At 41.1% G+C, this 24437-nt stretch overlaps 1 protein-coding gene across 4 annotated transcripts in view; it reads right to left on the minus strand.

Moving 5' to 3' along the window:
• The window catches only part of LOC136435544 (laminin subunit beta-1-like), a 62930-nt gene that overhangs the window by 24984 nt on the left and 13509 nt on the right, over positions 1-24437 (minus strand). For 2 of the 4 annotated variants that reach the window (XM_066429135.1, XM_066429133.1), the window contains exons 3-8: positions 17483-18030; positions 6200-6463; positions 5563-5683; positions 4822-5010; positions 1909-2088; positions 741-851 (exon numbers count right to left, since the gene is read on the minus strand). In XM_066429135.1, coding sequence (XP_066285232.1) covers positions 741-851; positions 1909-2088; positions 4822-5010; positions 5563-5683; positions 6200-6463; positions 17483-18030 — 1413 coding nt within the window. The remainder of the gene's footprint in view (positions 1-740; positions 852-1908; positions 2089-4821; positions 5011-5562; positions 5684-6199; positions 6464-17482; positions 18031-24437) is intronic. The other 2 variants (XM_066429134.1, XM_066429136.1) reach the window with 1 other exon arrangement.

The following is a 24437-nucleotide window of genomic DNA, read 5'->3' on the forward strand; positions in this document are numbered from 1 at the left end:
ACACCTTGCAATTTCACCCCTTTGAAGTGTCCAGGCCAGCCTGCCCCCACCACTCTGCTACACCTGTGAACCAGCAATTGGGTTAGCGAAGTGCTCCAGGCAGGGCCGGTGGAATGTGGTCGCCATGGCAACAACCCTGATTAGCAGGGTGCTCAGCAGAGTAGACAAAATTTCAAGGTGTTGAGAACTTTTTTTTTATCTATTGATGTGGAGATAATTTGGAGTTTAGTTTGTGAGCATGTTCCTCATTTTTAAAGGGTTTCAATTTTAACCCTCGAAATAACAACCTTTTCAAATGAGGATTTGAAATTGCATTAAAATACGTACAGACAGATGCATCTGTAATATACATGTAACATTCAACAGTGCCATAGCCAAAAAGAATGTGATATTTTCACTGGCCTTTGTCATTAAAATGTACAGTGATTAAAGTAGAAAAGATATATTTCAGTTTTCAGATTTGAATGCTTTGCTACAATGACGTTGCCTTTAGCGTCCACTTCCACATCCCTTGAAGAATGTAGGATACCAGAGTTAAGAAGAACAATTAAGCAAAGAAGAGCACATGTCAAACAAAAGACCTTGTCACCCTGTGAGAATGATGTGCAACCAAACCAGTAAAAAAAAAGCAAAAATGTGGCAGTTAATCTTTTTTGCGGCAGATCCAGTACTGGTAAGTCCTGCGTGTGTAAATGCGCTGCAGCCCAGGCCACCAATGTTTTCCATCCGTTACGACTTACGACCGTTTTGGCGAAGACCGGGCACGTAGGGCCACATGGGCTGGCCCTGGCGGAGCCAGCTGCTTCTCTCCGATTCGTCGGCATGCAACTTATGGGGGACCAATGGGGTCGCTGTGTGTCAAATGTCGGAGGGGGACAAGACAGAAACATGCGACACGTCAACGCAACATACACAATACAACATCGCACAACAACACAGACACAAAGCTTTTACAAACGGTTGGAAACAAGACACAACACGTAAACAAAGACTCAACAGGTTGGGTAACACCAAACAAACAGAAAAAGACATCTAAGATATACGTCAACATGTATCTTTTTCAAGACATAAAGCTAGAAACTACATTCTAGGTATCTTTTCAAAACACAAAGCTAGAAACTACATTCTAGGTATCTTTTTCAAGACATAAAGCTAGAAACTATATTCTAGGTATCTTTTTCAAGACATAAAGCTAGAAACTACATTCTAGGTATCTTTTTCAAGACATAAAGCTAGAAACTACATTCTAGGTATCTTTTTCAAGACATAAAGCTAGAAACTATATTCTAGGTATCTTTTTCAAGACATAAAGCTAGAAACTACATTCTAGGTATCTTTTTCAAGATAAAGCTAGAAACTACATTCTAGGTATCTTTTTCAAGACATAAAGCTAGAAACTATATTCTAGGTATCTTTTTCAAGACATAAAGCTAGAAACTACATTCTAGGTATCTTTTTCAAGATAAAGCTAGAAACTACATTCTAGGTATCTTTTTCAAGACATAAAGCTAGAAACTACATTCTTTACAAAATCCTGGCAATTTCTCACTGCAGCTGGCCATACATTGTTACAAATCTTAAACTACTGAAGAGGTGACATCTGCTAGCAAATGCAAAATGTTTCCCCCTACTAAGTCATAATTTTCTCAAGTGTAATTCCCAATTATAAATTAGAGTGAAGCAAATGAAAAACACTTTGAATTTTATGCTTATAAAAACAGATTTGTGATTTTAAACAGACAATACAGGAAATATGGAACCTATCCAAAAAGTTGCAAAACATATCAGAACATTCGAAGAATGGATGCAAATGTGAAAAAAAACTTATCTATTAAAACAGAAGACAACGGAAAGGACACAGACAGAACAAAATGTTTCTCCTCTACACAAAAGCGTCTCTCGTCATACCTTCACATCCCTCAGGGTTGTCCGCTCGCATGTTCCAGTACCCGCCCCTGCAACGGTCGCATCGCTCTCCGTCCACGTTACGCTTACAGATGCAGCGCCCAGCAACCAAGTTGTTGGCGGGGTCCGTGCGGCTCTCGCACTCCCCTCCGTTCACCGCACCGTCAGGGTCGCAGTCACATGCTGTGGAGGTTTTCGTTAGAAAGATGTATTTTATAGCACGCCAATGAAAGTTGACATCCAGGTACACCAAAAACAGTTACTCAAGCAACTAGATAAAATTTTGAAACAGAGTTTTGGTATAAAACATGGTTCTCCAGTTCTTCCATTTTTTCATTGAGGAAAGACAGCAAATGCTGTCTGCAATGTCTGACTGTTTCGAAAATTCCATCCAGTTGCTCGAGGAACTGTTTTTGGCATGAATTTTAAAGCAATTTCTGATTGGTTGATTTTGTGATTTGATTACATTACCATTACCATGTAATACATTCTTTCCATGATGCCCTTTTATAGGATCATCAAAATTAAATCTAAAAAACTGAATTTTTAGAACTTGTTTCTGTCTTTAATAACTACAAATGGGTGAGAAGTTTTACAAGGGGCAATGATCCAATGATCCAATGACCCAAAATGTACTGCAGATGACACAAGAGGAAGAAATCTTCCAAAAACCATTAACAAAGTGTTCCTTTTGTTTGCATATAGCATATCCATTCCAAGCTGGAGGGATGTGCAAGCTATTACTTGTAGTACTCCCCCGGTGACCCACTGTGCAGGGGATATTTCAACATCAAAGGCCTCTACCAGCCCAAATGGTCAAAGACGACCATAACAAATTAGAGGCTAATTGTTTCCATGGCTCTGACATTGAACCCATCTGCTGTGCAAAGTATGCAATACTGTCAGGCACACTAATGGCTAGTAAGGCTTGCCACGCTCTGAATTATTAAGGTCTTTGGCAACATGCCGGAATGCATAAAGAAACTATTGGTTCCCTGGGCAGGTTCTGTCGTTTAAAATCTTTCAACTCCAACAGAAGGTTTGCAGGATTTTGTGGAGTAACAAACCGGATGGAAAGAAATGTAATGTCAGCATTTTATCATACAAACATTATTTTCTGGGCTCTGAATTATTAATGTCTTTGGCAACATGCCGGAATGCATAAAGAAACTATAGGTTCCCTGGGCAGGTTCTGTCGTTTAAAATTTTCCAACTTCAACAGAGGGTTTGCAGGATTTTGTGGTGTAACAAACCGGATGGAAAGAAATTCTATGATCTAAACATTGCTTCATTCACATGCCTTAGAATTAGGTTCTTCAGTCTGTATTGTTAAAGTTACCAAATTCCCTTTCTTGTAAACATGCATCTTTTCCAGTTAACTCGCCAAGCTACACTTTGGCCTAGTTTTATATTTTGCGTCCAAACACGGGGTTTTCTCTCAATCATACAATCAGCCGCAAGAATGCAGCGCGCCACTTCTGTGTCAGCCGAGGTCAAAGGGAGGCGCTGCCGATGTTAATCTGATAAAGTAGACACACAGCACTTTATCGATTGGTTAAAAGATCCTGTACTCAGCGTGCGTCCGTTTATCGGGGGATCCATCACTGTCGAACGGTTCTTCCAAGCAGATTTATTCAAAGGAAAGGAAGGGATTTGGCAAGAGAAAGCTGGAAGGATCTGGGCACTGTCCATCACCAGACTGCGACCTCTAGGTCGCGGTCTGCTGCGGGAGGGGGGCGTTTACACGTCTGCTGTCTCCTCCACTCCCTGTGCAATCTAATCAAGGCGGGGGAAAATTTGATTGCCGTCTGACGGGAGAGCTAATTTAGACTACACCTTCACTACACTTATCAAGATGAAGATACCGAGGATTGACATCTTGACTGGGTGGAATCAAATTAAGACGGAACATGTATTAAGGTGTACCCGGCGGAAAGAAGCAGAGAGATAAATGGGTCCCACTGTTTTAACAAAATTAGGGAGGTACGAATATATCTAGACCTTTCGCTTTTAGAAACTGAAAGATATTGGGTATTATGGAAAGTGATGTAGAATTTTCCGGCAACCAAAGTGTTAGATTATGGTCAAACACAGAAATGCTTTGCGAGCTTACAAAGTCCTGTTTGACAACTTGCCTTTTATGTAATGAGGTTTATTCTTACTTGCTGCCTCTTAAAAGCTGTCTTTATGTTGCATTTGCGGTTTATCACTTAAACAAAAGTGAGCACCAGTTGGATCAAACCCAAGTGTACTGCAATGTAAGAAATACATCCTTTCTCTGGACGCTTAGTAGGAACTACCTCTGAATTTACCGTAGATCGTGAAATTTTTGCGATGGATTTATTTTCGTGGTGGTCACTCTACTGTGAATTTATTGCACCACGAAAACATCTCCCTTGTAATATGACTACTGTACTACAGATTCGTTTCAACTTCCGAATTTCTAACACAGCGAAAACCTTCTTTTCTTTCCCACTGGGAAATAAAACCAAAAAGTACACAAATCTACAGTATGATTTGAAACGTCTTGAAAAGATGTGCTAGGATACGGTAGGAACAAAAATCACTGTCCCAATTGTTAATGATCAAATATTTACGATGATGACATTTTAGCTGTTGACAAGTGAGCATTAAAATAGCTAAAATCAAGTTACCATTAACAAATCAAGAATTACAGTACATACTTTCTCTACTTCTGAATTAACTGTAAATCGTGACATTTTTGCAATGGTTTTATTGTTGTTTTCGTTGTGGTCGCTCAACTGTGAACTCATTGCACCATGAACAAGTCTGCCTTGTATGACTTTATACTACAGAACTGTTTCAACTTCGAATTTGTAACGCCTGGGAAATAAATCCACAGCAAAAGTACACAATTCTACAGTATGATCTGAAAAGATGAGCTAGGATACTAACGTAGACAGATGTTGGGGTCGCGGATGTCCTTGTTGGGGTCCTGGTAGTAGAAGGGTTTGCACTCCTCACAGTTCCTGCCCATGGTGTTGTGTTGGCAGTCGTCGCACACGCCGCCGCTCACGCGCCCGGTCTGCTCGTACACCGCCGGGTCAAAGTGACACTTGTTGGAGTGGCTGTTACAGTTACAGCCTGGGGATGGGAACACGTATTTCATTATCATTACATTCATTCACGACAGAAAAATCATGCCCTACCTTACCTTGAACTGAAACGCACGCTTGCAGGAGTTGGTGTCTTAGTGACTTACATTTGCAGGAGTTGGTGTCTTAGTGACTTACGTCTGCAGGAGTTGGTGTCTTAGTGACTTACATTTGCAGGAGTAGGTGTCTTAGTGACTTACGTTTGCAGGAGTTGGTGTCTTAGTGACTTACATTTGCAGGAGTAGGTGTCTTAGTGACTTACGTTTGCAGGAGTTGGTGTCTTAGTGACTTACACTTGCAAGAGTTGGTGTCTTGGTGACTTACATTTGCAGGAGTTGGTGTCTTACTGACTAACGTTTGTAGGAGTTGGTGTCTTAGTGACTTACATTTGCAGGAGTAGGTGTCTTAGTGACTTACGTTTGCAGGAGTTGGTGTCTTAGTGACTTACGTTTGCAGGAGTTGGTGTCTTAGTGACTTACACTTGCAGGAGTTGGTGTCTTAGTGACTAACGTTTGTAGGAGTTGGTGTCTTAGTGACTTACGTTTGCAGGTGTTGGAGTCCTGACCACGCGCCGGTCTCCACGGTTGGTCGTTAAAGAAGTCCTGGCAAGCCTCGCAGTTCAGACCCTTGGTGTTGTGCTTACAGGCACACTTGCCATGCACCTGGAAATAACGCAATCAAATATGGTTAATCTAAGGAGATAACATTACAAGCAGTGTTACAAAGAGTTGCACCTGTCACCTGTATGTGTGTGTGTAGGACTACTGTAATTTCATTTACTTTCACAGTGTTTTATTTCATGGTAGGAGGGAAAAGTATGTTTTGACGGTATACTTATCACTATCATGTAAGGAAAAAAAACTACATTTTCATTTTAAAAGTTGTTCGATTCTTACTTCAGACATTTTGTAAAGCTGACAATGTTGGTACCAGAAATAGTTTTATGCTCCCCTATTTCCTTCTCTTTTTCTGTAGTGTTCTTTGCAATATGATTTTCGGGTACCGAAACTTACAGGTACGGTGAATGGAACACTTACCATTCCCTCCACTGGTGTCACCCCCTCCAGAAACAGTTTTATGCTCTCTTTTGCATTATCTTTTCTGTAGTGTTCTTTGCAACATGTTTTTCCAGTACCAAAACCTACTGGTATATTCCTACAGTGAATGGAACAGCTTACCATTCCCTCCACTGGAGTCACCCCCTCCACGGGTTCGCAGGTCTCGGCGTGGCCGTAGCAGAAGCAGTTGCCCCTGACGATCATGTCGTACACGGCGTAGTAGTACTTCTCGCGGATCTTGGGCCTGTTGTCCAGCAGCTCGTCTCCGAGGGTGTGCAGTTTGGTGAAGTTGATGCGGAGGTTGGTGATGCGCAGAAGGTCGCGGACTTCCTGGCTGTAGGGGTCGACGACCTCCAGGGCAGGGGGGAGCACCCTATAGATGACCTGTACAAGAAGATGGTATAACGGTAAGATATAGGAACCCTTAACAAGAAAACAAGTTCATTAAAGATGCTTTCTTTTACATTTTTCATGTTGTATCTCTCTTTTATATCAAATCATTCTCCTGTGTCAAGCAAGAAAATCAATCGACCACTGAGTCTATGGCCGCAAAACAATCGGCTTCGTCTTTATTGGTCAGAAATTACCCGTGCAATGGCAGCCAGCGTTGAATTACTGCAGGGTTTACAATCACATAATACACAATAGACACATATTTGCTCCACACTTGCACTTTGTGGAACTGTCGCAAGGGTCTGGGCGGCTGCCATTCGGCGCCAGCAGGTGACCTCAATGCGACCTTCCCCAACCGAAGTCAGGTACCCATTCACACCTGGGTGGAGTAAGGAAAGTCGTATAAAGTGCCTTTCCCAAGAGCACAACATCCGGCATACCAGTGGTTTCTACCTCAGGACCTCTTGGTTCTGGGCGAAACACCCTACCGATTGCGCAACACGATGCCACGACTTGCGTGGTAAAGAAAGAGAGAGTGTGTGTGTGTAGGGATGTCATTCAACAGTTTGTTGTAACTGTTGAACATGTATGATGTCTTCAGTTATATGTGTGCTATGTGTTAAAGCAAGCCATGGCAACAAGTCCATGAAACAAGTTATCGGATTTGGATGGCCCTATTGAAAGAAGCAGCTCTTACAACGGATTATCTGTGATCAGAAAATAAAACAGTACACGGTTTGGCCTGAAGAACCCAGGCCCACCTGTACCAACACTGTCTTGTGTTTCTCTATCGGCAACTCTATATTTGTTAGGGGCAACCCAACGCAAACACTGTAATTCTTGTTTCTTTCACTGTAACTTTATGTTCACTGTTTTCACGGTCACCTCTGTATCGCGAACACATCCGTTCCATGAAGTTAAGGGAAAATGTCCATTTTCATTACACTGTGAAATTTTGCTACAGTGAAGATTAAGTGAATTACAGTAGTATTGGAGGGGGGAAGGTACCTGAAAACGACAAGACGTTTTTCTAAAGTCATCAGCTTGCAAATCTGTTCCTTCTGTCATTCTGTAAGTCAATTTTCTGGTCTACTTTGTGAAAATCCATGTTTCCTTTAGTTTCTTTCGCCCCATACTAATCCTTGGTCTATTCCAGAGGCCTGTTCATGAAACGTGGAAGATTTACGTTGAAAAATCATGTCTACCATACATATACCTCACGCGTAGCTTGCTAAAAAAGGGTAAGTACAACAAAAAAAGTGATAGCTATCTGGTGCTATATTCAAATGTGTGTCATCCCTGCCATTTGATAATTAGTACTACATCAGTCTAGGCAAACATCCATAAGCAAACTTGTGTGGCCTTCGACATCTTTATATGCATGTGACTCTTCATCTAATTAAGCCGTGGCTACTGGTAAAACAAGACATGTCTGAACGACAACGTGCTTTGCTCTCAAATTCTTCTCCTTTAAAGATGTAATGTCAAAGGGCACGCCGCACACGCTCAACAATGATAGCTGAATTTTTGACCAATTTTATACATCACCAAACTTGAGCTCCCCCTGGCAAACCCGTGTAACCTTGTGCTCTTTTGTAGTACCAAAATTGTGTTTGTACAATGTATTAGCGTAGAAGCAAATGAGGCACTTTTACCTACATGAAAAATGGAGGTATAGTTTTTGGCTTGTCTGTCTGTGTTTCCGGATATTTGTGGTCAATATCTTTACAATCTCTGGATGGATTACGATGATATTTGGTAAGTGGGTAATTCTTGGGAAGACTAAGATCAATGTTGATTTTGGGCCCCTAGTGTGTGACCTTGGCACTGCAGCAGAACTTATGGTTTTTGTATAATTTTTGTCCTGGAAATTCTATGGTCAGTAAGCTTTTGTAGAATCACAATTGTAGAATCACAATTTAAAAAGCCATTTTTTAGAACCTAAAATTATCACAAGACTTTTCGAAGACAGAAAAAAAATATTTGAAGCTCCTCTCCTTCAATTACCGGTAAATCTGCACCACCATAACTATGGAATTTAGCATTCTATGGTATGACACAATATCATGTGTCAGGCTCTATTCCTGTTGATGTATGCCGAGGCATATTCCAGACATCCAATTTACGACTAAGTGAAGTGCCAGGCACAAGCCACACTAGACCTATACATGACCGGACTATAAATACTGTTCTGTTACATAGAAGCAAACAATATGTAGCCAGTAGGCATTCTTCTGACTTTCCAAAAATCAATGTATTCCATGTTGTGCATCCAAATGTTTTACGGCGTATCAAAATGTGAAGGTTAGGTGTACTGTACACCTAAAAATGACTGCCAATGATGTACTGTAAATGCAGAAATGTTTGCGGTGGTTTTATGTTCGCGGTTTTCGCGGCAACCGTTTCACCGTGAACTCAAAACCACTGCGTAATACTGTAGAAGTATGTGACTATAGCGCTGCTGCAAACTTAAAACTACCACAAACACTCCATTTTCGCCTTACCGCGAAATGAAAACCATGCAAACTTCAATGCATTAATTTTACAGCAATAATATATTGACAAAATCCAACATAAGTGAGGCAGAATTTTATCTGTGCTTCGACCAATGTGACTTTCATTATAAAAGCACTTATTCTTGCCTTTTATTTAGTCCATGCATTTCTTTCAATCTTTGAGCTTAAATTTGCATTGCTTACAGGGTTAGGCAGCTCGGACATGGTTGAAAAACTTCTTATCATCTGTTTAACCTCTTATGAGTTTGATATGTTCATGGTAGGACATGCCAGTAAAAATAACGATATGTTGTTCTTGTGTAAGGGCCTCTTTACACCTACGACATTTTAGAGTCGTGCGATCATCGTCGTGGGCGACGTCGCCGGCGACGGTATTTTTTGGCCGTCTAAAGACGATCAAAACAATCGTACGACGGCAATAAACAGGAAATCCTCGAAATGTCGTGCGACTACCTCGGACCCAGTCGCACGACGTTCAGCGGGGGGGCCTGTGGCTGTGTTTTTCTCGTCTAAAGAAGAATCGTCGCCGGCGACGGAAGTGGGTGATATGCTAATAAGCCTACAGCGTGCTGTTTCCTGTCCGGGAAGGAAAGTTTCTATCGTTTTCTTTGTAAATATGCATGCAGTTAGCAATGGAAACATATTTTTCTCATCCGAAACCAGTTATTCCGGCGCGACGCCCTGCTACCAGTGGCCACTTCTCTAGTATGCCCCTATTCCTCGATCCCCGGGACATCCCCGGCGGCGGCCACGAACTCGGGTTAAATCCCGTCCGTCTCTGTACCAGCCTCAATCTCTTTCTTTGCTGAGCACCGTTTTCAACGTCTCATCTGCAGGGCAACAGTTGTTGCAAAGTCAGTAAAAGCTTCATCTTTTGACGAAAACAAGCGGTTCCCCCGCCATTTTGAATTTGAGCGCAAGAGTTCACTTTGAGTCACACGCGCATATCAATGGAATTCTGCGCCGGGGGGTCCCATGATATTTCCTGACCGTGTGTCTAAAGAAAACCGTCGCCTACGACGATGATCGTACGACCTTATAACATTGTAGGTCTAAAGTGCGCCTAAGATTCACAGGAGGTACCCTACTAGATACTACCTGCCCAGTCACAACAACGTTCCCTCGAGATAGCTTCGGAAGGGACGCAAAACAAAGGCAGGAAATTACAAAATTCCACGAAAGATTAGAAAGATAGCTCTTTCATGTAGAAAAGGTGTAGAGTACCTAAAAGCTTTAGACCTTGCTGTCTAAAACTCTAAATGACTGGACTAAAATACTTGTGTCCAAAATACTGGTCACGTATGTAGTCTAAGTGTCAACTCGGGACAGTTCAAAATCTTTAGCACCTCAACACACCTTGGACAGAAAAAAATACCCCCAAACTTTTCCCATCATTATACTTTATATATATATCTTGCTACAATAACTGATCTTTTTCATGATCTCTTGCCAATTTTTTATATCATATCGCAACATTCCATTCGGAAAGCAGATGTACATGTATCTGACATGATGTACACTATGCATGACTACTGTAATTACTCCGGGAAGGAGGATGACCTCCTTCTGGGAGTATTGGGAATGCATTTGTTTGCGCGTTCGCAGCTATAACTCACGATCCCGTTGTCGCACTGGTGTGTAACTTGGCATATCGTTTGCCTGGTTCGGCGTGGTGATGCACAATAGCTTTGTTACACCATAACTACTTTAAACATCAATCCAATATCGTAATTGCACCCCTATAATTAATGCTATGTCCCACTGCCCTGCCATAGGGACCATGTTATAATCGGTTATGCATGACTGGAATACTTCAGGCAGATACGGGGTATAAATCTTCCTTACTTGCTGTGATCGTATAGTCACTGTTACATTGAAAAATAGACAACGTGCATCACCACACGCAACCTAGCAAACGATATACCAAGTTACATACCAATGCGGCAACGGGAATTGTGAGTTTTAGCTGCGAACATGTGCAGAGTGAGCTCCAGTCTGTGTATTAAGTATGCCGTGTCCCTCGCAACTCGCATACAGTATGTGCGCACGGGACGGACGATGCATTTTTACGCACAGTGTGAAAATGGCAAATCTCTGGACCTTCAAACTTACCACACTTGTAGTTTATAATACGGAGGCTGTGACAATGTAAAAAGTTTAGTCAGGGGATGAAAGATTGTTGAGAAATATATCTCAGAAAAGTGCGCGCGCCAGTGTCACTTCCGGGTGGTTAGATCCGGTGACCTTTGACCTTCGTGAAATGTTACGATAATATAAATTAGCCTTTTTTATTGCAAATAGCTTGATAGCTATAGATCAGGCCGGCCTGCAATAAATTGTGGAAAGAGGATTTATTGCATATTTGTGATTTCTGATACATCTTAGTTGTAAGGCTGAATGGTTCGTTGATAATTGAAAAGGGGCCATCTAGATCTAACTTTGTGACTTTTCCCGGAATTTCTAGATCTCATCTGTGCCATGCTGTAAAAACATACTTTTCAGCAGGTTGACCACTCCTGTATTGAAAGAAAAAGATAAACAAACACTTTTTCTTTACTTGCTCTAAAACACTACTTGGACTGAGAAGAGATGCAATTTGTGTGGGTCAATACTTGTACATACTATAAATACTTCACGGAGAATTGTGTCCTACGGACTCTTGTTCACTTTATCTTCATGGTAGCAAAATTTCACGGTGTAAGGAAAATGGACATTTTCACTGAACTTTAAGTTCACGGTGGCGGCAAGTGATTCACAGAACGTATGATAAATAATAACAGCTTTTTTCACGTAGACGATAAATTCACGGTACAGAGGTGACCGTGAAAACAGTGAACATAAAGTTACAGTGAAAGAAACAAGAATGACAGTGTCTTACATTACACCATGTCCTTGAATACCACTCATCCCGCTCAGTGGGAGGTAGGCATTTGTTTATAGAAATATGACATCCAATATCAGCCCTATGTGAGTGCATGAACGGTCTACCAACAAACACTCCAGGAATGGTTGGAACTTACTCCCAATGTCACACAGTTCACTTATTTGGCCCCTTAGATTCAGACGACAACATTGTGTCTAGCGAAGAGAAAATATTATGCTGTTTCAAAATACCTGTCTACAACACAACAGTCTCACAGTTTTTAAGAATTCAAAAATCCAAAGTTTGAGTGTTTGTTTATTACGTTACATTCTATACTTTCTGTACGTAGTGATTTTTCCCACGTACTGTATATGTACGGTACTCTAAATCTTGAAATGTTTGCAGTGGTTTTATTTTCGCAGTGTCCTTGCCATTACAAATTCATGGCCCAGCGAATACATGTTTCCAATGTAACACAATTAAATGTATCTTTTAAAAAACACAACAAAACAACATTATCCCTTCTTTCACAAAATCAAGCCCCCCCTCCCACTCCAGAAAATAAATGGCTTTACAGTACATGTACCCGCAGAAGTTTGAGGTTATGGGCACTTGTGACCTTGTAGTGGCATAGGGGTGAAACCTCAAAAATGCACCTGTCAGTGTCAATCTGACCTCAACTCCATAAAGGAGGGGTTGAAAAATTAAACCACCACAACCTCTATGAACTGTATCCTTTTAGCATAGGCTGTAGATTTGTGTCATTTCCTTTCTAGTCATATCAGAGCTTTTCCACAGGCATAACAAAAATGCTGAAACAAACTCTTCTTTAATCATTTTTGCCACACAATCTATTTCAGGGCACATTATTATTACTTCAAATCATTTCTATAGCTTGCTATCAAAACTTTCCATCACAGTTTCACGAATCGTCACTGCGACATTCCAGGAGTTCCAAAAGAAAGCCCCATGCAAAGCGAGAAAGACCTGCTATGAAAACAGTTCCTTGGAATTCCCAGCTACTCAAGAATTCCGTTTGATAGGAATGTCTGCATAGGGAATTCTTCTTTCATTGCCTGAGGCTATGTTTTAAATTTCCTAATCTTTTCCATTATTCAATGAGCTTTTCTAGATGTAACTCATGTTTTGGCTGCGAAGGGGTGGGGGTGGGGAGTTGTTAATCGCAAATATGTTAGATAAACAGTCAAAAAACAATTCAGATTTTCTCCCAACTACTATCTAATGCAGAAATGATCACGTGGATTTAATTTCGCGGTAAGGAGAAAATGGGGCGTTTGCCGTGGTTTTGAGTTAGTAGCGCTACAGTCGCACAATGGAACGGCTTTAAGTTCGCGGGAAAGAGTTCACTGCGAAAAACGCGAGCATAAAACCACGGCGAACATTTCTGCATTTACAGTATTGGTTTCTATCGGATACAAACAATAGGGAGAAGGAACATATTGTAACACTTCTCAACGGATTGGGAGACATAATTAAAAAATTCATATCATTTACTGCCTCCACCATATTTTTCGCATCGCCATCCATGCACGAAAACAAGAGCATGCGTATTATTTACGACAGAAGGCACAAATTCGCCTGTCCTAGTTTTTCGAAAAGGGAACAGCGTCCACCTGGAAAATCTGGAACCCCGCCAAAGGCATGATGGGACAGCTGGCTGATTAATGCTGTGGTTTAACTGGTTAAGCCACCACATTATCCACTCAGAAAGAGACTGATTGGCCAACCTATTAGGTAACAATAACCTGAAAAGTAATCTGCTCTCTACACTATACTTTTCTCAAAACATACATTGTCAGAAACGTTTTTAGATCTCTTTAAAACAATTCCACCTGCACGAAGAAGAATCTAAAAAAGAAGATAATGAACCAAATTTTGAAATCATACTTTTACAAAATAAGATTTCTTCAAACAGCCAGTGTCTATGTACTAAAAAAATTAGACTAAAAGCATTTTTCTTTGAGGGGGATAAGTATATGATTACTATAATTAGTGGAAAGGTAGATGATCATCAATATGTTCACCTTGTCAAATGTTATCAATGCCATCTTTTGCATGTCTTGTGGTGTGGTATATGAGGTAGGTATCAGGGCGACTTTTTGGGAGTTGAAATATTACTTTGTGTACATGCTGTATGTGTGTATGTGTGTGTGTGTGTGTGGGGGGGGGGGGCATGTCTTACTTCGTGGGAAAACCTAAGCTAAGATACACTTTTCAACACGCACTCTTTGTATCCCATTCTTATATACAAGATTTGCAAATAAGTCAGTTTTTCACAGTGCAGGAAAAAAAATTTGAATGTACTCCATACATGTAGATTTAAAGTTAAAGCTGTACAATGTGACCATGTTTTAGTGGTCCCTTAGATGATTTTTACCATTAAAACAAGCGTTAATAATCCAGTCTATAGTGACCACCTGTCCACATTTTAATCGGTCCCCTAAGTGGTCTTCTTGGCCAGTTTTGACTGTTTTCCCCCCATGCCTTATCATATGAACTGAAACACCCCTCTATGGCCCCTTGAAGCACTGTGAACAACCCATGCCCAGTACTGTAAATGCATTTAACTTTGCATGGTTTTTATTTCGTGCTATGGCCAAAAAGGGGTGTTTGCGGTGGTTTTAAGTTCGCGGCAGCACTAAAGTTACATACTGCTACAGTATTGGACAGAAATGTTTGCGGTCGCAGCGAAAACCGCGAACATAAAACCACCGCAAATATTTCTGCATTTACAGTATCAAGACTTTCCTCCTTGACTCTTCAACAGTACAGACCACCAAGTGTGTTGAATCAGAGATGGCCAACCCGATATGACACACTACGCTATGTGTTTACATGTGTGTGTGTGGTGTGTACATACACAGCTTAATGCCTTTAGTACTTGTACATGGAGCCCAAAACTCCCAGAGAAAGGAACCAGATGCCACAAAAACACTTCCACAACCCCAGCCTTTTATCAGGCAAAGCCAGACAATCCACTTCCTTTCCGGTTACATCTGGCAAACGGACATATAACAGGCGAAACCTGGGCTGTATATGATATATTACACGGCGTACAACCTCGGGTGCATGTGAACTAGATACCCATGTATAGACAGCTCTCTCTTGACACTGCGATCATTAGTTGGCATGTTGTTTCCAAAAGAAACTGGGTTTGTTTGACTCCTGACCTTTTCCACTGCCTCCAAATGAAAGGTAGAGTTGGCGACACCCACATGGGAGCATGCTGCACTTTTCCCAGCCAGAAAAAAACGGCTAATACTGTAAATGCATTTAAGTTCACATGGTTTTTATTTTGCGCTAAGGCGAAAATTGAGTGTTTGCGGTGGTTTTAAGTTTGCGGCAGTGCTATAGTCAAATATTGCTACAGTATCAGACAAAAATGTTTGCGGTGGTTTTAAGTTCGCGGCAGTTTTACGCGCGGTGAAACGGTCGCCACGAACATAAAACTGCCGCGAACATTTGTGCATTTACAGTAATAGATGGATATTCCCAATGCAAGCTTGGGGCTATAACACTGGTACACCTTTGCTTATCAGCGGATGTTGGATATACTGTTAATCTTGAAACTTTCACGGTAGTTTTATTCTCACTTTTTTCGCAGTGACCTCTTAATTGCGAATTCATTACTCCGCAAATATGCATTTCCAATGTATTACTACAGTTCTACAGAAATGTTTCAACCGCAAATTCAAGACACTGCGAAAACCTAATGTTCTCTCCTTCCGCAAAATAAAACCACTGCAAAAGTAAATAAATTTACAGTACAGTTAAGAAGAAGAAGAGAGTTTTCCATCTAAATGCCAGTGCTGTTTTCACCGTAGTTCTTGGCTGACCTAAAGAGAGCTGGACATAGCGATACAACCAAGTGTTGACTATGGATGCATCTAGCTCTATTACAATGCTATCTATCTTGCATCTCTTTGCCTTGCAGACTGAGAGTACTTCTAAGTTCTAAACCCTCCCAGACTTGTAACACAAACAGTACGGTCCAGTACCATTTCGCACTAGAACCAACACAAGTGACTGAGGTTATGATAGTGGTCTATGGTGTAAGCTTGGCTTTGTGAAAAGGTACAAACACGTAGGAAAGAGACGTGTTCAACTTCTGTATTGCCAAAACTCAAACTTGTTGAGTCACAACATTTACAAAACGTAAAGAAACATGGTTCTACGTTGTGCTTGTTGCACAATTCATTTCAGATTTGACGTTATGCTTAAATTTCAAAACTTACAACAGAATTGCGGAAGGAAAAAGACGTGTTCAACTTCTGTTGAAACATGTTGAAGACACAACACTTACAAAACGTAAAGAAACACGGTTCTATGTCGTACTTGTTGCACAGTTCATTCAAGATTTGATGTTATGCTTAATTTCCAATGAAAACTAACAACAGAATTGCTGAAGGAAAAAGACATGTTCAACTTCTGTATTGCCAAAACTCAAACGTGTTGAGTCACAACACTTCCAAAACGTAAAGAAACACCGTTCTACGTCGTGCTTGTTGCGCAGTTCATTTAAGATTTGATGACACGCTTATTTTCCAATGAAAACTAACAACAGAATTGCTAAAGCAATCAAGTCTCACAAGCAAACCTTTTTAGTCTTTTACATTATTTTGAATACTTTTTGTTTCTAAGCTGCATAATGTATGTTTGGGGGATGCATGCTAGATGACAATGTTGGTAACAGCTGCAAACAAAAAGTGTGCAATTAGCACTTTAAAGACCGAACAGGTGCAATTTTACATAACACAGTTGCACGATAGCACCTGAACAGCTGCTCCACTACCTGATCTGTGAAATTCTTGTCATTACTTTTTTGATCGTCTCTCACCTCCTCTGCGAACTAGAAATTAGAAGTGTGCAAGTAGCACTTTAGAGACCGAACAGGTGCAGTTTTACATAACACAGTTGTACGATAGCACCTGAACAGCTGCTTTACTGCCTGATCTGTGAAATTCCTGTCATTTCTTTTTTTCCTCGTCTCTCGTCTCTTCTGAAATTCTTGAGCTGATACTTACAGCCAAGTTCAGTGCACATGGTCGCCCCTCCATTTGCGGCGCGTTGTGTGCGTACTGTTTTAACCAAATCACCTGTGCAATGTGTGTGGGTGTCGGGAATGTTGGACAGGGAGAGGCTCTCTGTGTGGGAACGTCAGTGGGACGTGAAGGAAAAGGCCTGACACGGCAATTCTCAGTGGTCAAATCATGTAGGATTTACCAAGAAGATGGGAGGGAGGTGTTGTGAAGAATGTCAGCAGCATTTCTTCATTTTGCTCAAGAACTGTTTGTTTGTCCATCTTGGTGTGTGTCCGTAGTTTGTTCCCAGCAATGTTGAAACTAGAAACTCACATCCTACCACTCTGCAATATTCAAAGGCTGCTTTTTCCTGTCAAGTCATTTGCCAATTTTTCTGTTGAAACCTGCTACAATGTAGTATAGATTTTCCAACAATTTCACCCTACCAGCCTTTTTGCACATTTGTGATCTAGGAAACGGGTCGCTCGGTGTAATATAACTGGCGGCTGCCGCGCCACATGCCTGCGGAGCTGGTATGTTATGCCGAATGCCGGTTACACCGGCTATATAGATACATAAACGATCTTACCTCTCCTTCAGTAGATGGCTCGACCTGTGAGTATCTGGAGATGCACACCACTTCGCCTATCCTCTGCGGCAGACGCTGGGGTACCCCGGGGAAGCTCTCGGGACAGTTGTACGCGAAGTACCTGTACACCTGCCACGAGCGCCCGAAATCCGACGACCTCTCGATCAGCATGGCGGCCGGGCGGAAGGTCTTGAAGGTCATGATCAAGTGAGTCAAGTGGAACTCTGCCTCCAGGTCCAACTGCAGGTGGACGCTCTCCACCCCGTTCACTGACTGCCACCACGTCTTGCGGCGGTTCTCCGTGAACGTGGTAACCATGTTCTCGGGCCGGTGGCTGTTCTCGTTGTAGTAGTCTCTATACGGCTGGCGGGAGTCGCAGATAAAGCATTTGGTGATGTCCTGTAAGTGGCTAACTATGCAGTACTGGGTGGGGTTCTGGGTACCGCAGGTGGAGGAGGCCGTCAGGTTCTTTTCTCTCCCCACCAGGAGGTCTCCCGTCGCAGGATAGCAGCTCCCGTTGTCGCAGTTCTGAGCAGACGTGCTCACTGCTGTAAAGATAGAGATAAAATACTTGTAAGAAAATTGCGGGACACGAAATAACAAGAATACTACTTCTCAAAGCGTATAATTTTCAACAGACTAAACAAACACACCTTAACTGCAATGACATCAACTAAAGAATTCCCAAATTTGTTGTTCTAAAAACCTTTTAATCTAGCAAAAAGACATTTCAAACTCCTTAAGATGTTTCAAACTTCTTAAGATTCTTATTTAAAACCTCCCAATCTCCTATGACTTTTATTGTAAACTGGATGTTGCCATTCTATGAAATTATGTCAAAATGTCAACAAATATTTCACAAGAACCTGGTCTGACATCATTGTGTAGGAGGACTAATCTTGTCTGTAAACATATCATGAATAAAACGAACAAACAAAATCGTGTATGAATGCGTGTCTGTATCTGTGGGGCCTGAGTGTTCCCACTTTCTTGTCCACACCCCTCAAGGTCAAGGGCCAAGGTCACTGCCCCATTAATCATCGCCAAGGACTGCCAAGTCAAATTGACCGAGAACCGTACAAACTCTGGGGCGCGGACAAAACAAACGCGACTATTTCAGACACTGGAACAGAGACGCACCACACACATACTACATAGCGGGGATTTTTCCTGCAGTAGACCAAGGAGGTGGTTTTCATTGGCAAAACCTCAAGCATCCTCAGAATCTGCTTCTCTCGGAAGACACTGGAACCCCCTGGCTATCCCAAACAAGGACACAACATCATTGCAGTTGGCCTTTTTCCAGTTGCCATGGCAACATCATCAGCATGACAGCGGTGGTCCTTTCAGTAGGGCTGGACCAATGGCTGTCCTTTTGACCCCTTCTTTCAACAGGCTGACCCCTCCAGTGGACACCAGTGCGCCCTGCCTGGTTAGGGCAGAATAAATGGCTGGGCTGGACACAAACACAACCAAATCACAATTTCATGGAGGATGCTTGAAGACTGGTCACTCTCAGATTCATGTTGGGCGTGTTTCTTTCCTAAGCTAGTTAAGATATGCACAAAACAAGTTGGCAAGGATGTTACGCATTAATTGGTTATGCAAATGCTAATACTACGAATAACTCCAAAAGTCCAACTTTTATTTCTCTGATTTTTTAAAGACATTTGATGTTTCAATGCCCCTTACTTGAAGAAGTAAAAAGCTTTGAAAACAATATACCTGACAGCTTCTTTTCAAATGCATAACTACTGAACAACAAAATTATTTCAACCGTGAAAAAACTCCTTTCCCGTTCTACCGCGAAATCAACTCCCTGCGAAAATAAATGAATTTACGATATGTTATGATCTCATGCTGTTAGCCTTTTGATATCTTCCGGTATCAATAATTATATATTTTGCCATAGAACATGTTACATCTAATACAGTATACTGAATAGAATGACAATATGGTACCATATAGCAATTCAGATATTGATCAAAGACCCATAATCCACATCTAGCTTGATAGCTCCCTGAAGACTTCATTCATCTACTGCTCTTTGACTGATAACTCTTACCTGGATCATCCGTTATTGTCATACTTAAACCTTATCTCTTTTTCCCTGTTAATCTAAAAAGATCCCCTTACTAAGCTTGATTTCAAGCTCATTATAGAAGAGAGGGGTGTGGATACATGATACAGTGGGGGGGAGAAATGCTGTTTAATCTCCTTTTTAATGGATAATCTACCATGAAATCTTATAGTGGGACACTCAACACCACAGTTTCTCTACACTCACAAAATCAACAGTTTCCTACATCATACAAATACTTAAAAACAACAGTTCCCTTCTTGTACAAAATTTAAAAAAACCTTATCGAAGAAGAATCACAACTGATATAATGACTGATTGCTATCTTACTAATTGATATTATCTTAATCAACATAATTTAATCAGTATGGCAAGGATCATTACAAGAACAGAGATCTCAATCATATACTGTTGTCAGTATCCATAGAAGGGTACGTTATACCAACAGATTTTCCGAATGAATCTCTCGCTAAAGCATAGCACAGTTTGCACCATTTCTATCAAATTAGTTTAGAAACAACCAATCCGATTGGATGAGCCCATGAGACATATCCCATCTGTATGGGGGTGGTCTCCCAGCCACAAAGGACCATTCTCATCAACCCTTCCACTAATCAGGTTACACATCTCCTCTCCTGCTTGATAGATGATGATAAAGAGCCCCCCTCCCCCAACGAAGTATCTGATTACTTGGCGGCTTTTCTTTTCCCTTGTAAACTTTCCTGACACTGCAAGCATGGAAACATGCCCCTAAGCCAACCAAAAAACACTTGGTACTTCCTTGTGAGAAATGTATACCTTTTGCTATTTGTATAGAGACACTTAAAAAATGTGGCTTCTTGGTACAAAAAAAGATAACCTTCCACTTTTAAAACATGTACAAACGTAACTGTAACATGATGTTAAAGTGAAAAAGTCTCATTTTCAAAAGATAAACAAAGTTTTGCTAACAGTTGGGTCTGATCTATCACTACCAACACTTGACAACAGTACTTCTCCACATGCCAAATGTTAGTGTAACTTTCCATTCTGAATTTACCATCAGTCATAATGTAATCACCATTTTAATCATTACAGTTGCCTTATTTTTGCCAAGCACCTCTATTATTTTTAGATTGCATTACGTTTTAACGTGCTTCTATAAAAGTTTTACAGGACATTTTATCTAGAATCAGATAAGACTTCAGACAACCTAGAACTAGATGAAGTTACAATTCCCACGACTATTTGTGGGAGAGTGATTTGCTGATAACCTCTCCCCATAACATTGACCTTGCTGGTGCTGGAATGTGGGGAGGGGGGAAGGGTAGTGAGTGACACCTTATCCCTGACCCAGAAAGCTATTCCGCATGATATATTTATATCTAATAAGCCGTATTGATTTCTAGGGCATCAACAGAATTGGTCCCCTTTAGTGGATAGCTCTAGAAGACAGCAAGCCGTATCGTGCATGTCAGCGAACGTGGGACCCTTTTTTCTTGACCTAACTCAATTAAATCTGCTCTTGATGTCGGGAACACAGTAAAATACCATTCCTGCCGTCTAGTGGGTGGTGCAGATCGCGTATGGGCACCGCTGTGCCATAAGTAGAAAATGGGGGCGACAGAGCGGCGTTACAAGCATACCTGCAAGCTGGTCTCAACGTTTACTCTGCCAAAAATAGGGAGGGAGGCACTGGGCAGTACCCTTAGGGCCCAGGGGGATGAGAGACATTTCTGCTCATGGAGGGTCTAGCTGTCTCGCCTTAAACTTAAAGTTCAACCTCTCTTGAACTTGGCCTTCGTGAGTTTTACGATCGTTCTGAGAGTTCCTTCTGTAGACTACGTCCTTACAATCATCAAACAGAACATTACCACAAATTTACAACCAAGCCCAAACTTGTCTTTGGAAAGACCTGGGTTAGCACTGTGATCGGTGGATGTTTCAAGTTCAAAAACGTGTTACAACAACTTGAAATCTTGGCAATCCACTGCCTTCGATCGTTCTGAGAGTTTCTACCCTAGACTACATCCTTACAATCATCAACCATACTAACAGAATGTTACCACAAATTTACAACCAAGTCCAAACTTGTCTTTTGAAAGACATGTTAGTACTGTGATCGGTGGATGTTTCAAGTTCAAAAACGTGTTACAACAACTGGAAATCTTGGCAGCAATCCACTGGAACAGACCTTAGAACAATACGAGGTGATGGCCAGGTCGCGTAGAGAGGTCAGCCAGTGGGGGGAAGGGGGGGAGGAAGCAGCTGTTGCTAGAGAACTAGGATTTCCTTCCGAGATACCAAAGCTACCAAAGCGTTGCCCCCACATACAGGCACTCACAGCGCACCCAGGCCCTGATTGATTTTAAGTATTGCCTAGCTAAGATGCACGAAATCAGAGGAGTGCTGGAGAAACACTTAAGAAACATTTCTCAAGACTTGTCTCACTTGAGGTTAGTCCCAAAGGGATGTGATTGGCATGTGAATTACAAGTCTTGTAACATTAGGTGTCCAACAATCCCTTGTGTAACTTATAAGTCACTAAAAGGTCAATGGCAAATGCAACTACATGTGGACATCCCTTGCTACCATTAGAATATGTCAGTACGATTCAAGGGACACTAAGAGATTTTAATACATATCCAAGAGATGGAAAGACTTTTTAGGGTCAAAGAACTTTTCCCTGTTCCATTTTCAGAAACAATTAAAGTGGGATGACCTTCAAAAATGGGTCAAAGGGTTAAGAGTAGGCTAGCAATTGACCAATTATAAACTTCTTCAAACAATTTTCATTAATTGCTGAGCCAGCAGCTGATCCCTTGGACATCCCTGGCTTCAAATTGACCACTGGTCACTCTGGGAACCACCTGATGACCCCTGTAGTAATCAATGGTTGTAATTTATCCATTGCTGAAACATCTGGGTCCAATAACTCATGAAAAAATTAGGCCAGACAGAAGAATTAGTAACTGTAATTCTTGTTTCTTTCACTGTAACTTTATGTTCACTGTTTTCACGGTCACACCTGTACCGTGAACTTATCATCACCATGAAAAACCTGTTGTAGTCATTTATGATTCCTTCACACATCAGTTCTGTAAATCACTTGCTGCTGCGTTGAAGTTAAATTTCAGTGAAAATGTCCATTTTCCTTACACTGTGAAATTTTGCTACCGTGAAGATAAAGTGAATTACAGTACATGTTTTAAGACACAATTTTGCTATTTTTTCCATTTAAGAATTTTTCAGATAATCTTAGTAATTCTTAGCAACCAGCTTTAGTTTCACGACAAAAACTGAAAAAGGAACTTATTTTTCCATTTCCTTCCCCGTTCTAGTCAAAACAACTTGTTGCATTTCTTTGGCCTTTGTGTCAAATAAAAATGTGGGACCTGTCTCTCCTTACTTTTACAGGTGTTTAAATTGTTGCTATGAATATGCAAATAAACAAAGTTTGTGCCTCTATCAAATCCACTCTCCCATGAAAATGTTGCAAAATACAAAAACAACATTTTTTGTCTCTGAGTATGAAACTGAAAGCAGCGTTATGATTGGCTCTTTACACCAAATAAGACAACTTATCGGATTGGTTACTTTCTTATCACAGGGACGGGAGCGTGTAGTTTTCATAACCCAATTGGTCGACCGCGAATCCTGTTTTCATAGCGGCACCTAAAAACCTCTCTGCAGCTCTCGAAAAAGAAAACAGTGTATATCTCTTCACTAATACTAATCAAACGCTATTCTTGTTGAGAACCTACTAAAATAACGAGCATATATACTCGAGTTATTTGAACATACACCTTTGTTTCAAGCCTTAGTAGCTGACCGAGTCCTTGTATCTTGAAATCTACAAAAGTTGTGTTGACTAGAATACAGGTGTGGTTTGTAACAGTAGAGGCCTATTCCTTAGGGGGGAAACTCAGGTAATCTTTTGTTTGGATTTCCCCCTAGGAAGTGAGGTAATGTCTGAACCCTCCCTTTGGGTGGGAGGGAGTCAAGGGTTTGTCCAGCTTTTCAAAAAGCATTTGGAGAAGCATTTAAAGTGATCGTCCATTGGATTTTTGCCAGCTTTAGATCTAGTACATGTATCTTTATGTGTCCTTCCACCAAACCAAGCAAATGCCAGGCAATGTACCAGGGCTGTCTCCAGCTTTAAATTCTTTACCATCCCTCTCATTGTTTAAGAGCCAATGTTTTGATTTTCGTTCTTAAATCTGTCATTTTAAGCCTACAAAAATGCATTTTCATCAATTTTATGTCAAAAAGTTCCCATTTTTGGGGCGGACAGGGTGACATTTTTTTCTGTCCCAACAAGCAAATTTGGGACAGGTCTTGGAGACAGGCCTGCAATGTACTGTACTAATCTAATCAAGAATGAATGTATATATGGACAGAAATATTTCAGAAATAGCGAGTGTAAGGTCACCGATATGTCTATCAATTTTAATATGCAACTTCAGTGCGTCTTTCGAATACTAATCTTGCGTCTTCCCTCTACAATTTCTGATGACTAAAACTGACTCATCACTTGTGATAAAACCCAAGGGACGTTTGCACCATATCTGGTCGGACATTTATTCTATTGCGAGACATAAATCCATTTATTGCCCTGTGCTACGCCAGCCTCTTCCGTATTGTGATTCAATCACGTCTATTTCCACAGGGTACCATGGGTACTATTACCTTTGGGACTGTTGCCATTTTTCATGGGGCTTTACAGAAATTGTTTACCTGTATGATATCAGCTTGTCTCTTAGCATTTTGATATCACGTCATAATGTGCACAAGACCAAATCAAATCCTCCTTTTCATTACACCTAAGCTCCGATAATAGTTCTCTTTTATCTTATTTGATTATTTTCATCAATTAAAAAGATCCATCAGTTTACT

The sequence above is a fragment of the Branchiostoma lanceolatum genome, chromosome 5, assembly GCF_035083965.1.
Source record: "Branchiostoma lanceolatum isolate klBraLanc5 chromosome 5, klBraLanc5.hap2, whole genome shotgun sequence".
Classification (NCBI taxonomy): Eukaryota; Metazoa; Chordata; class Leptocardii; order Amphioxiformes; family Branchiostomatidae; genus Branchiostoma; species Branchiostoma lanceolatum.